This window comes from Cylas formicarius, unplaced genomic scaffold (assembly GCF_029955315.1).
Source record: "Cylas formicarius isolate icCylForm1 unplaced genomic scaffold, icCylForm1.1 PGA_scaffold_2__14_contigs__length_35257938, whole genome shotgun sequence".
In the NCBI taxonomy this organism is placed as follows: Eukaryota; Metazoa; Arthropoda; class Insecta; order Coleoptera; family Brentidae; genus Cylas; species Cylas formicarius.
Window position 1 is genome coordinate 10,510,638 of NW_026844319.1, and position 13,322 is coordinate 10,523,959.

The 13,322-nt window shown below is 33.5% G+C and overlaps 2 protein-coding genes across 4 annotated transcripts in view; one reads left to right on the forward strand and one right to left on the reverse strand.

Annotated features, from left to right (window-relative positions):
- Positions 1-7,518, reverse strand: part of LOC132698069 (cuticle protein 7-like) — a 33,565-nt gene extending 26,047 nt beyond the window's left edge. The window contains exon 1 of the mRNA XM_060663921.1: positions 7,490-7,518. Coding sequence (XP_060519904.1) covers positions 7,490-7,501 — 12 coding nt within the window. The 5' untranslated portion in view covers positions 7,502-7,518. The remainder of the gene's footprint in view (positions 1-7,489) is intronic.
- The window catches only part of LOC132698809 (tyrosine-protein phosphatase Lar), a 1,212,853-nt gene that overhangs the window by 247,968 nt on the left and 951,563 nt on the right, over positions 1-13,322 (forward strand). The window lies entirely within an intron of this gene.

Here is a 13,322-nt window from a genome sequence, read left to right on the forward strand (position 1 = left end):
TTAGGATGTGTCCTTTACAGTTGGTATATACAGACCACCAAACTCAAATTTACAGGATTTTTTGGATTACATTCTAATATGGTCTCTAAATTCGACAAAATTATATCCCTTGGTAACTTAAAATTTTCGATACATTTAACATGAAACAGTTTATAGAACAACCCACTAGGGTTACTCAAAATAAGATCTTGTCTTCACAAAGAAAATATGACAAGGGCTGGATTTATGTATTTCCTTATAATTTATATTAAATTACTTGGCACGAAATTAAAGGACACGCCTGCCGATTTTTCATACCGAGCACTAAATAAAATTTCATATAATGATTTTCAAATAGATTTAGAAAATATTCCGTGACATAATATATTTCGCAGTCCGAACATTGACGATAAAATAACTTTCTTATACGATTATATTTTAAGTCTGTTCGATAAACATGCCCCTATTAAGTGAGTTGAAAAAAATAAAAATTACATTAAGGATGCTTGGTCGGAATTAAAAAAAAAATAATATAGTTAAATCTGCGACACATAATCTTATTCTAAGTAATCTATCTAATCCGGATGACTTAAATAGGTTCTTCATTCAGTCTGTCCAGAATAACAAAATGCCTGACTAGGAATTAGTAAATTACCAACCAACCAACATTTAAATTTTGTGCTAGCCACGCAAGATGAAATATTTCATATATTTATAAATAAAAAATTTAAAGCAGTTGGAACTGATGGGTTAAATATTAATTTACTTCGTGCATGGAGTTATTTTCCCAAGTCGTGAAAAAATACAAAAGTAACACCTTTTCCTACCCTTTCCAAAGTGTTGGAATGGATCCTTGACAAATAAATAACAGTATTTCTGGCAGAATGCGAAATCCTGCCCCAAAGACAGTCTGGTTGTAGGAAGGTTCATAGATGTGCCCTAGCTTATATTACTGACGACCTCCTGGGGGCAATTGATGAAACCAAGGTTAGTGAACTAATACTATTGGACTTTAGTAAAGCGTTCGATACAATAAATCATAAACTACTTGTCTCTATTCTACACTATATCGGATTTGACATAAAATCTTTCTTGTCTACGTCGCTCTTTGTTTGACTGGGCTTACCACAAGGTGATATTTTGATACAAAGTCATTGAAGTATTGCAGTCACCAGCTTAACACAAATAAATCGTCAGTGTTACCATTTGGCAGTGGTTCCAAGATATTCGAGGCCAAAAATGCAAAAATTTAGGTTGGATGCTCGATTCTAGGTTGCCATTTACGGGCCACGTGGGTAACAAAACTAGGAACAGCCTATGGAAATCTAAAGTTGATTTACAGTAGCAGAAACAGCCTGGATACAGATACGAAAAAAAATGCTTTGCGTGTCTTGTTTTAATGAAATCATTTATTTGGATGCCGTTGACGGGCAACGAATTCGCCGATGTGAAACTCTCAACTTTTGGTTCCTTTGGGCTGGCTTAATATATTTAATAGATTTAGATTATGTCCAGCCACATCTTATGTTATAATAGTTACGACAAAACTACAGATTCAGAGTGCAGCGACATCATAAAGAAATATTCAAATGGGCTCATTAAGATTCTTTGATGCGACAATGTTAATACTTTAATTCCGTTTATCCTCAGCCTTTCTTTCGTGACATATCGGGTTGTGTAGGTAATACTAGGCTTGAATAGTATCTGGTTCTTCCAGATGTCCGAAATTTTTGTTTTGAAAAAGGCAAAACCTTTTGTTGGCCATGCATTCATTAAAAATTATTCTAATTTGAACTGTATTTCTGGTACAGCAATGAATGTATTATTATTATTGTTTTGATTATTATTAGATCATTATGTTCAACAAAGGTAAAGAGTAGGTAGAACACAATTTGCTTCGAGCAGAAATATATACAGGTTTTCATATTTTGTGTTTGTATAATATCAAAACAAGAGGTGGATGTAACGGGATAGGATTGTATTTAGAGATTGAGATTTTACGGTGAGGAGGGCTGCAGTCAGAAACTAACTGAACTGATGGTGCAGCGCTAAAAAGGATGTAGGAGAAAAATGGGGGCAATCTAGGCTGGGACTCAATGCAGTACTGTCAATTTTAATGTTTTACCTATTTTTAATTTTACCTATTTTTAAGCAATTTTCCTCAATTTGTTGTCCTCTATCGTGTATTTCGAGAGGATTAGCACATTTTAATATCGATCTCACGTTTTCACGTATGTCTTGTATTACGCCCGGTTTTGCGAGAAAAGACACTTTGTGAAAGTGAAAAGGAATTTTTCGATTACAAAGACTAACAGCAAAAGTTGCTGCAATGATGTTGGTAACGAACGAGTTTCATACGCTGGTGTACTTAATTTCTTGTTATGTGCAATTGCTCTTCTAATGCCTATAACATAATATAAATAAATAACAAAGGTTTATTATTATTATTACGTTTAATATTAAATTGCGCAAAACAAGAGCTGGATGTAAAGGGATCGGGTTGTATTTAGAGGTTGGGATTTTACGGTGAGGCGGGCTGCAGTCAGAAACTAACTGAACTGAAGGTGCAGCGCTAAAATTTTTCAAGATAATTGGTTATACCACGAGGATGTAGGAAAAAAATTGGGGGAAATCTAGGCTGAGACTCAATGCACTACTGTCAATTTTAATGTTTTACCTATTGTGTAATAATTGTTTGTTTTATTCTTTTCTTAAGCAAGTGCAGTATTTTCCTCAATTCGTTGTCCCCTATCGTGTATTTCGAGTATCATGAATAGATAATCAAGAGGTTTAGCACATTTTAATATCGATTTCACGTATGTCTTGTACTACGCCCGGTACAAAAGGACACTTTCTGAAAGTGAAAAGGAACTTTTCGATTACAAAGACTAACAGCAAAAGTTGCTGCATATTCTGATGTTGGTAACGAACGTGTTTCGCAAGCTGGTGTACTTAGTTTCTTGTCATGTGCAATTGTTCTTCTAATGCCTATAATATTAGCCCAAGTAGCTTTGTTTACTACTAAATAGGATATTAGCGGTTATTCCCATTCACTGTCTTCGGTTCTTAAACCATTAGGATATTATCTCTTCTGCTATCTATCTTGCCCTGTAAAATTAGTTGGATGAGATAGTATCTTCCATTTCTCATCACACGTCCAAAGTATCCAAATTTTCTAGTTTTAATGTTGTTCAAAACTTCCATTTCCTTCTACATGCGACCAGGAACGTATGATTCATCGATTGTGGTTTACATTATTTCCAAAAGTGTGTCAAATACGTTTAATTTAATTTCAAATAATGTAATCATGAAAATTTAAAGATTGTTACATTATAATCCCACATCCCAATGATTTAGTGTCCCTTTCGGGAATTGTTTGCTCCCACTTTGACGGTTACCATAACAACCATTTATATTTAGGTAACAGTGCTCGCCCTATTCGTCCCTTGTCTAAATGCCTATTTGCATCACAACAGAAGCAATTTTATGAATGATTTTGTTGGATGGCGCACTAAATATTTCAATTTTCTTGAGAGTTAGTTTTGGTTAGATTACAAAATAATGCTTTAATAGACGAGAAAAAGGAAATTTTTTGGTATACAGTTTTTGAGCTAACGTATCTTTTTTAATTCGGAATACGCTGTATTTTTCATATTAGTGGCAATAGGCTGTGCAAATTTTTCTGTTTTCAAAATGATGAAGAACAATCGCCACTCTTTGTTTTGCTATATGTAAATCAAATTCTAAGAAAGTCTCCTTATGTGCAAAACTTAATCAAATTCGTCACATTAGGAACCTTTCAGAGAAGTTTTGTACAGTATAAACCAATAAAAATGTAAAAACCGCTCTTGCGAAATGAAAACACCGCCACCATTTTTTTTTTTCGAAGGAAACTCTATAAGAATACATAAGCAAGGTCGTTTAGAAAATACCATGCTCAGATCTCACAGACTGGGAGATATGTGAAAAAAAACCATAAAAAAATATAAAAGAAGAACTAGACAAAAAATCTATAAGACGTCGTTAAGCCAATTTCTATTCGATAGATTTCACTTGTTTAACTTTAACGAATGAAAAGTATTGGCTTGCTAAATCAAATATAAATTGTCATGATTATCAAACGAGAACATAAAAACAGAAATAACAGAAAAGAAAATACCGATAATTTCAATAACTCGTACTATAAATTATTGAGATGACTGTCGTAGCTTCCTGTGTACCCAACCTTTTGAGCAAAAGGATTATAAAAACATAAGTGACTAAAAAATGGCAATGTACATAACTTACTGATATTAGCTAATTGTAATGTGTATTATTCTTCAATGTTTTTATATTGTATTCAAAAGTAACTTATTTATTCATATAACCTTAGTGTGAATTGAAAATATTATTTTGTAATTATGTAGTTATTTAATTAGTGAAATAGTATTTACATTAAATATTAAAATATTTTTTATAAATAAAATAACATAGATATACTCTAATTGAAAGTGTAAACTCTTTTTTTTAAATGTCTGTAAAAAATAATTAAATTATTAATTAAATTAAAACTATATGATTTTCGTAAATTTCTTTCAATAAGAGATTTAAATCTATCATCAAGCGAATATACAGTGAAAGGCTGAAATATGGAACAAATTCATTTTAAATAGATAGATAAACAGATAAGACAGAATAAAATAACAGAAATTTAATTTTGAACTGAACAAGTAGCTAGAAAGTTAAATCAGTCAGTCAATAAAGAAAGCAAATACGGCTCATCTAAATGAAACTCAGAGAGTTGAAGGTATAATTTTTATTAGATATCATTACAAGACATATAGTGAGTAAAATTGAGACAAAACAGAGCAGGTAAAAGACCGTCTAGGTTCAGATCAGCTTTAAATAATAATGTTAGCAAAAAGCTTTGGGTGTATTGAGAGAATAAAAGTATCATCCGTCCAAGATTACATTACTACAGGATCTGAACAAAGATAATCTCAACCGTAGACTAGTTTTGTGGAACTATGATGGAAAAATTAAATTCATTTTTTCAGTCAGATACTGTTTTGTGATGAACCTACGTTTTGTTTAAATGGTACGGTAGATAAACAAACTTGTAGGAATAGGGATTCAATTTACCCTCGATGAATTAAAAATAAATGTTTGGCAAGGAAGTTTAAATAACAAAATTATCGATCTAAATCTTATAGCAGCTCGGTATTTACAATTTTTTCAAAACGGCTTTTTTACTGTTTTTAACTGACTGTGAGTTTTATCGTGAATGTCCGTATTCACTTTTGACTTAGAACATTTGAGAGATCGGGTTAATTTTGACTTCATGCAAATAAAACCGAGGGGCTGAAAGTCAAATTTGGAGCTTTAATCATTCGCTGAATTTCCCCTTGTGATTAAATTTGAGGTTGTTCAAAACCGAACATTCTGCGTTTCAGATTTTAAATTAAAAAAATTCTAACAACTGGTCCGACATTTTACACTGGCTGTTGGATCTGCGATGGGTAGGGTTTATAGCTTCAGTAGCAGTAACAGTAAAATTTAAAACTTGAACTAAATAAAAGGCCATTTATAAAAACTTGTCACTTAGTATTAACAATTCAAATATGGTTTATTGCTATATCATACGGTGCTGTTAGATACGAGTTACATTTTAAGCCAACACAGGCACTAAAGCTATTCGAGTTTCGATAATGTGCTGATTTTCGGTGAAACTGAGAAATCGATTCTGACATAATTACTACACTAGTAAAAACGTTCATGTAAATGTTAAAATATTAATGAGTGGAAGAATTTCTTAAAATTCTAAATGCTCTAATATAAGGTCGATCATTAGGAATGTTAAGAAAAGTTAAAATAAATTTTGGGTTTCATTTTTTTATCATAGCTTTTTCCAATTCCATACACATTTTAATAAATTTTGGCATACGCCATCTATTCACCAACAGTCATTTTCTGATGCAGAAGATTTTTCAATATTTTAACCAGTGGTGTCCGCATAGATATTAATAACGCAACAGCCTTATTTTAGAATAAAAATTAATTCTTCTCTTTCATTAATTTTAGGACAGGTTTTTCGTAATTCACGATTAAAAAAATAAAGCATTTAATGGGATATATCCCTATGTGCCTATTTGGAATATTCCCGTCGAGTCCGTCGTGTTACAGTCCAGTCAGAGCAGCTGTGCAGTATGTCTTATTTTGATCTTGACGCGGCTTTTGACACGGATTTCAAAATGAAACAGTTTAAGACACCCAGTAATGAACTAGATAAAGATATCATGTTATGACGTAACTAAAGAATTGCTCTGACAGAACTTTAGTATGGGAGATTATAACAAAGTTCATCGGATAAAAATAGTTTAAGAAATAAACAGCCCTAAAATGAATGCGATTCCAAGAATAGGTCGAAGAGCGGCGCGAAATATATTTCCAAAAATTACCAGTCTACATCTTAAAGAAAGATATTTTATTGACTATATAAAAAATATAAACAAGATCACAATTGGAATAATATGTGGTTTGTGTGAATAATATTAAAATGAACATAGACATGGACAATAGTAACAATAATTTCTTTTTGAAAGGGATTTTAGATACCCATATAGAGAATATTTCAAGTTCTAGAAATGCTTTAATCACAGTTCTATGTTGGAGCAGCTTTTTCTCCACTTATCCACTGTATATTTTGCCATAGCTGTGAATATCGGAAAATAATTTTTATCCTTTGAATTTCTAGCAATTGATGATAAATAAATAATAAAAGTAAAGTTAATATTTTAAATTTTATTTAAAATTACAGTGATCATAATGATCAGCCCCATGAATGACACGACTCCACCTTTTCCGCAACCTGAAAAGCTGCAATGAACTGCTGCACAAAATAACACCCTGTAAGGTGTACATGAAAAAAAAGTTACAAACATCTAGAGCCGTGGTGTAAAAACTGTTTCATTCTTATAATATGACGATAATATTACTCTTCAAAACTCAACATGGTAAGCCCACTGCAAGACATTGTCAATAGTTCGAGGTTATATCCAATAGAGTTACATTTTTTACAATTCGAAGAAAATATTATTTACTTTTTATAAAACTTCTAGATTCCTCCTGGTATTACAGTAGTCTGTGGACGTTTCTTTGAAAAAATATTATTTGTTCTGTTTTACCTTTACATAATGCAGAATAGTTGTAATACTATAATGCATGGGGAGAAATTATAAGATCTTTTTCATAAATTGGTAATTTTATAAGTAGTATTGTTAACTAATCATATTAAAAAACCTTTTTTTAAGTTTTCAATTTTTCTTCTTAAAATCTAAGGATTCGCAGCCCATAAAGCAAATAGACAACAGCTATAGAAATAGAAAATTCAATTTGGTATTTTAAACTATGGTCCCAGAATAATTGGTTTGAAAATCATTTCAAAAGGGCAGGATCTAAAACCCTGTGCCAAATATTATTTCGAAAAGCAACACCGAACACTTAAGCGTAACAGGCCCTTTGGCCCTCTTACCTTGGGCGACATATTCGTTTCGGGACCGTCGTAAACCAACTGATAGCCAAACGGGACATTCCGGGAACTTTTATAGGCGATCGGTTCTCCAAAGTTTGTTTGGCCGTATCCCGATACCGTCTTATGCAATTGGCTCTTTTTTTTAAAGCCTCGCGTATAGATTGTACTCGAGTGATACGCGACACCCGTGTGGAAATTTACACCCCGTCCCATTGCTGTGTGGCCACTGCCTACAATTTTATGTAGGTCGTGCGAATATTACCATAAAAGATGCCTGGTTTAAGTTTTATTGTTATTGCGGTTTAATGAACGCAGAAAAAAGTACCGCGTTTGTTAAAGCGGGGTCGTATTTCTGATATTATTACTTAAGTTGTCTTAAAAAATCGAATGATGTAATATTTCGGATTCACGAGCAAAGTATTTACCGTTTTCTAAAGACGAGGAAAATGAGAACAATTGGGTGACTTTCTATTGAGCAATCCTGTTGGAAAAACCCAACAAAGGACTGAATTAAATTCGTCGTAACTTCGAAGAACGCCTAATGAAATTACAGTTAAAGTTTTTTTCAGAAAAAAAGAGAATTCATTGTTTGGCATTGATAACATTTATTACAAAATTATTTAGTGTTTTCGTCTGACGGTAGTATCTAATGCGTTTAGGTCAATTTATGGGGTATGCCTATTGTTATCAGCAGTACAGTTACACTATGATTTCCTCCAATACCTTCCACATCGTATTTGTTTCATAAAACGATGTTTCTTTAAATGTGCTATGTGTAATAGTTCCTTCTTTATCAAACTATCTTCATATTTAATATTGCTGGTAGCTAACCAGTCAATAATTTCTTGTTCTTCTCCAAAATGAAGTTAGAGTCTTCCCTAAGTGTTGTAGATGATTGCTTGAGTTAACCATAACTACTACTGAATCAACCCCTGGATAGCACTACCGAAAGGTTAGCAAACCTCCTTTTAAAGATCCCTTCTTCTTCTTCATGTGCTAGGCCCGGTACCCCAATGTTAGCAATTACGGCAAAAAGTGCGTCTTTGTCTTTCGCAACCCTAAACAGTTCTACAGTCACCTGAATGCCCGGCAAGGCAAGAGGTGTGCCTTCATCCAGCACCCCTCTTGCCTTCTATTTTCCCATTAGCTGAAGAAGATGGTACTTTTTTGCACGTTAGATCTGACCAGGGTAGGCTCACCTGAATACGTCATCCTTAACCAGAAGTAAGTCCCAGGAGAGGCGGCATTTTTCGATGAATCCACATTTCAAACGCTTCTAACCGATTTATTGAGCTGACCCTTAAGTTCCAGCATTCTACGCCACATACATAAGAAGTGAATAAAACACTTTATCATACGCTAGCGCAATTTTAGAAAGAAGAATGAATTCTTTGCAAAGTTCTTCTTGCCATTTCAACTTCTGGATCAACACATTCGATTACTCTCCCGTCAAGACTTGGCTGTTCGTCCTCGAAGCTATTCCGTCAAAAAAATATTTAATTGACTCCGAACTGTTGACTAACTATATTGATTGATTTTGTTGAATAATTGTTGTGGGCCATTCATGGTCTCGCTTATGTCGTGTCGTCAGCATATCTAACCGTATTCATTAAGATACCGTTAATCTTAACTCCGTACTCCACATTTCCGCATTTTCCAATGCTTCTTTAAATGTTTTATCGTGGTAAATATTAGGCAAGAGCATGTAGTCTTGTTGAATTTTCACACTAGGTATAGCTGTCTCTAGCGCAGATTTTTGATTATTCGGATGTCCTTACCATCTAACTCAACGTTACGCAGCATATAGAGTGATGCACCCCGTCAAATATCTTCGTGTAATCTATAAAACAAGCAAAAACATCCTTGTTTTGATCCTGGCACTTCTGAAGAACAAAGTCTCCAGTGTTCCAAATGCCGTCCTGAATCCTAAGGTTAAACTCGCATTTCTTGCGTATTCTGGCATGGATTTTCACGACAGGGGGCATTTTTTATATCTTCCCATGAGGCTTGAATTTCAGATTGCTCTGACTGTGTAGCAACTTTGTATATATTGTTGAATTTGCGTTTCATGGTCTATGGTCTGAAAATTAGAAAACTGACGAAGTCAAATGCAAGGTTTATAAAATAAATAAACGACCAGTGTATCTTTTTTTTATACGCAAAGAGAATCTAAAAGAAGATTGACATAACTTTATGAAGTCAGTTTAAATATCGCGCCAATAATGAAGATGAACGTCAATAATTCCGAAACGTTGCGTTTAAACCCCTTACTCTTATACATCGTTAAACGCCTCTTTCAAAATCAGTAATCAGTAAATCAGCAATAATATACTGGGTGTTCCAACTGAAAAAAAAAGTTGGTAATGAGCACGACTAAACGAGTCACACATGAAAATATAATAAATGAAAAGTCCAAATTATCCCAAGCAACTTTTGTATTTAACTTTTTGTTCAATCTCTTCTAGGGTGGCTATTTCTGAACGAGGTAGAGCAAAATCGACTTACATGTCAAGGATTCGATGTTCACTTCACTACCAATCGAGTATAGTGCGTTTCTCAATTTTCAGCCCTTTTGCATATCTTCCCGCGCACTAGCTGAAGCAACAAATGCTGGAAAAACTAAAGTTTTGACTAGTTTATGAAAGAAACATAAATTCAAGCCATATCGTACCAGAGATGTCCACCAGTTACATGAAGGGAATGACGGTAGAAGAATACAATTTTGCAACTGCTTTATCGAAAAATACAATGAAAACGTGAATTTGCCATTGTCTATTATTTAGATTAATGAAGCGGGAAGTGACTGTTCCAGAATATTTAACAGATACAATTCTTAGAAAACGCTCATGCAAATCGGCAAAGTCGTTTTGCATTTAATGTAGAACGAATTTTCCGAGGTAGATTTTTGGCACCTAATTTTTTTACTGAAAATCTGAATGGTTATATAAATATTTTGTGAACATATGTTGTTCCATTTTTGAAAGGCTTGCCATTCGTACTTGTATTTATTACCTGCAAGATGGTTACCCGCTCAGAACGCAAGGATTGTAAGTGAACTTTTAAATAAAGAGTTTGGATAATGTTGGATTGTAATTAGAGGGCCCACTTTGTGGCCTGCGAGATCGTGTCATCTAACTCTTCTAAACATTTTTTATCGTGGAGTGGAATTTTCCAAACCAAAGCAGAGTTATAGGAAGCCACTCGTGAAGGTTTTGCTTCCACCAATCCTATAGAGTTACTGAATAGTTGCCATTCAGTACGAAAAAGGTGTGTTAAGTGGATTGAAGAGGGCGGCGCCTAATTTGAGTATATGTTAAGATATTTCAATATAATTAATGCAAAAGGTGAAATTTAAATATTTTGCATTCTAATATATATTGTGTTTTATTTATTAGATTAAAATAATTATACTTTCCTTTTCTAAATAATCAAAATCATTAAAATGAAACATTAAAAACGATATTTATTATTATATTATTGTTTTTCACATAAGTTATTTTAAGTTGGTCTCATCTTTTTTAAAGGTTTCTCTCTATGTGACTTTTTTTGAAAATATTATGCACAATTCAAATAATCCCTATATTTCCGCATTTTTTCATCACAGATACCATCATACACTTCTATATGGCTGAACAGGACGGGACACAGACTATAGTCAACTATGATTGTTATATAAAATAATAAAGTTCTATTAATTTATGAAAAAAAAAACAGAGAATTGTAGAAAAAATCTGAGTACACCACTGCATTTTGCCTTAAAAAATGTCCTAATAATGTTTTTATTCGATTCCAAAATGTTTGTAAATAAAAAGCTATGGGCAATTTTCAAAAGGGCCGAAAAATGAAAAAGGCCCTATATCTCGGTTGTTTCTTGTCCTTCTCCACGAATGCTTTATTTAGTTCAGCAATAGGTTTTTCTTATTAAAACACTCCATTTACGACCACTCTGTACAATAAAAATTAGGCTAAGTTAATTTTTTTTTATATTAAAATGATGCAAAAATAATTAAGAATAATTAAATGAAATATATTTGAAATAGTAAATAAACTTGAACAATACCAAATAATTTTCGTTTTGCTAAAAAAATACTTTTAACAAACATTTTATTATTTTTTTCATGAATAGTCTACGTTGTTTCGGGTTTGTGTCAATTGAATATATCGAATTAAAGGGGTCGACTAGAATGACAATGTTCTAATGAACGGGGGACATGGTCCGTTGCAATCCGAAAACAGTGCCGCTTTTACAAAAAAAGTTCGTATTTCTGATACACTTAAGTGGTCTTAAAATTCCGATGACGTAAGATTTGGCGCTCCTGAACAAAGTATGGCTGTTCGCGAACAGTATAGAAAGGGAAAATAATTGGGTGATTTCTTTTTGAGGAAACATTTCGAAAAGGGGAACAAAGGACTGAATAAGTTCGTAGTGGCGCCGAAGAACGCCCTCTCGAACTTCAAACAATCTCATCCGCGTAATGTACCTACCGTTTTAGAGAAACCTATTGAAAACGGGGATGTAATGGAGGAACAGAGCTGCTTTCTTTTTAAAAAAAACCTTCGGGATTATATCGGGTTTTTGTGCTTTTTCCGAGAGCGAATCAAAACCGGCCACATTCAGACCACATTCGAATTTTTAAACCTTAAATTAATTAAGGAAGCAGAAATCTTCCATGATCCCGAAATTTAATAATCGTTTAGATTTTATTTCCGGCCGCAGAAGCGAAACGGAATTTTTTAAAAATGTTCGGTTGACGGACGAAATTAAAAATTATTCGCTAGTTTAAATCTGGAACGTCAGGACAAGGCGACGTAAAAGTCAACTATTAGAGAATTTTTCTTAGACCGGGTTATTATGTTTCGAACCGCCGAAGTAAGTATTCAATTTATGGAAACAGTATAGGACACTATACGATAACAACCGATTGGTATATCTGCCAGAAGATCAATACGATATATCCAAGTATTTATTGCCCTTATGAAACACATTCTGTGAAAAAAAGTCTTCCATTTTTATTTTAAATCGCATTGAAGGTAGGTTTTTAGGATTGGGCTGGAGAACATTATATACTTGTAAATTAATCTTATTCGATTGCGAGGATGTCATTCTGGAGTAACCAAGTGTGATCCTATCAACTTGTCTAATATTGCACGTATATATAAAACAGATCGGTATCTGTAAATAAAACACGGGGTCATAATTTGGAAGCGAGTAAACATTAGTCTACAGTGCGCATATGGATCGAGTCCGCACAGCACCCACACAGAATTTTCTTGCCATTGGAAATCTTTTTCCGAATATCTAAGCCCGACCCAAAGCACTATACCAATCAAGAAACGATGGTGACAGTATTTTTTTGTGTGTAAATTCTTATTTAATGTCAATTTTGGGGCGTGTATGTAGATACATTCATTTTTTTCAAAATGAGGAGTTCTTTCAAAATATTAAATAAAAAATTCAGGTCTGTGTTTAAAAAAAAAAGAAGTTGATGATGCGCGCATAAAAACGAAACGTTGTACGTAATAATAGTGTAATAATTCCAAGTCAATTGGGGGGGGGGGGGAATTGAAAAAGCGCCAAAATAAATTGCCTTACTTCGGCGTTTCTGGATGTCTCCGAAACTAATCCGATTATTCCCGATTTTTTTTTGCCTCTATTTAGTCGACTTCATATCTCCCACTCAATAGTCCCCCTCAAATTTGGGACACCCTGTGCAGATAGAAGGAACACGAATTAGCCAAAAACTTGAGAACAGGTTGAAAGAAGTAGAGAGATCTGAAAGATACGTTAATTATGACCCAGGAGACCGATATTGGATTTGCAAATAATACCATA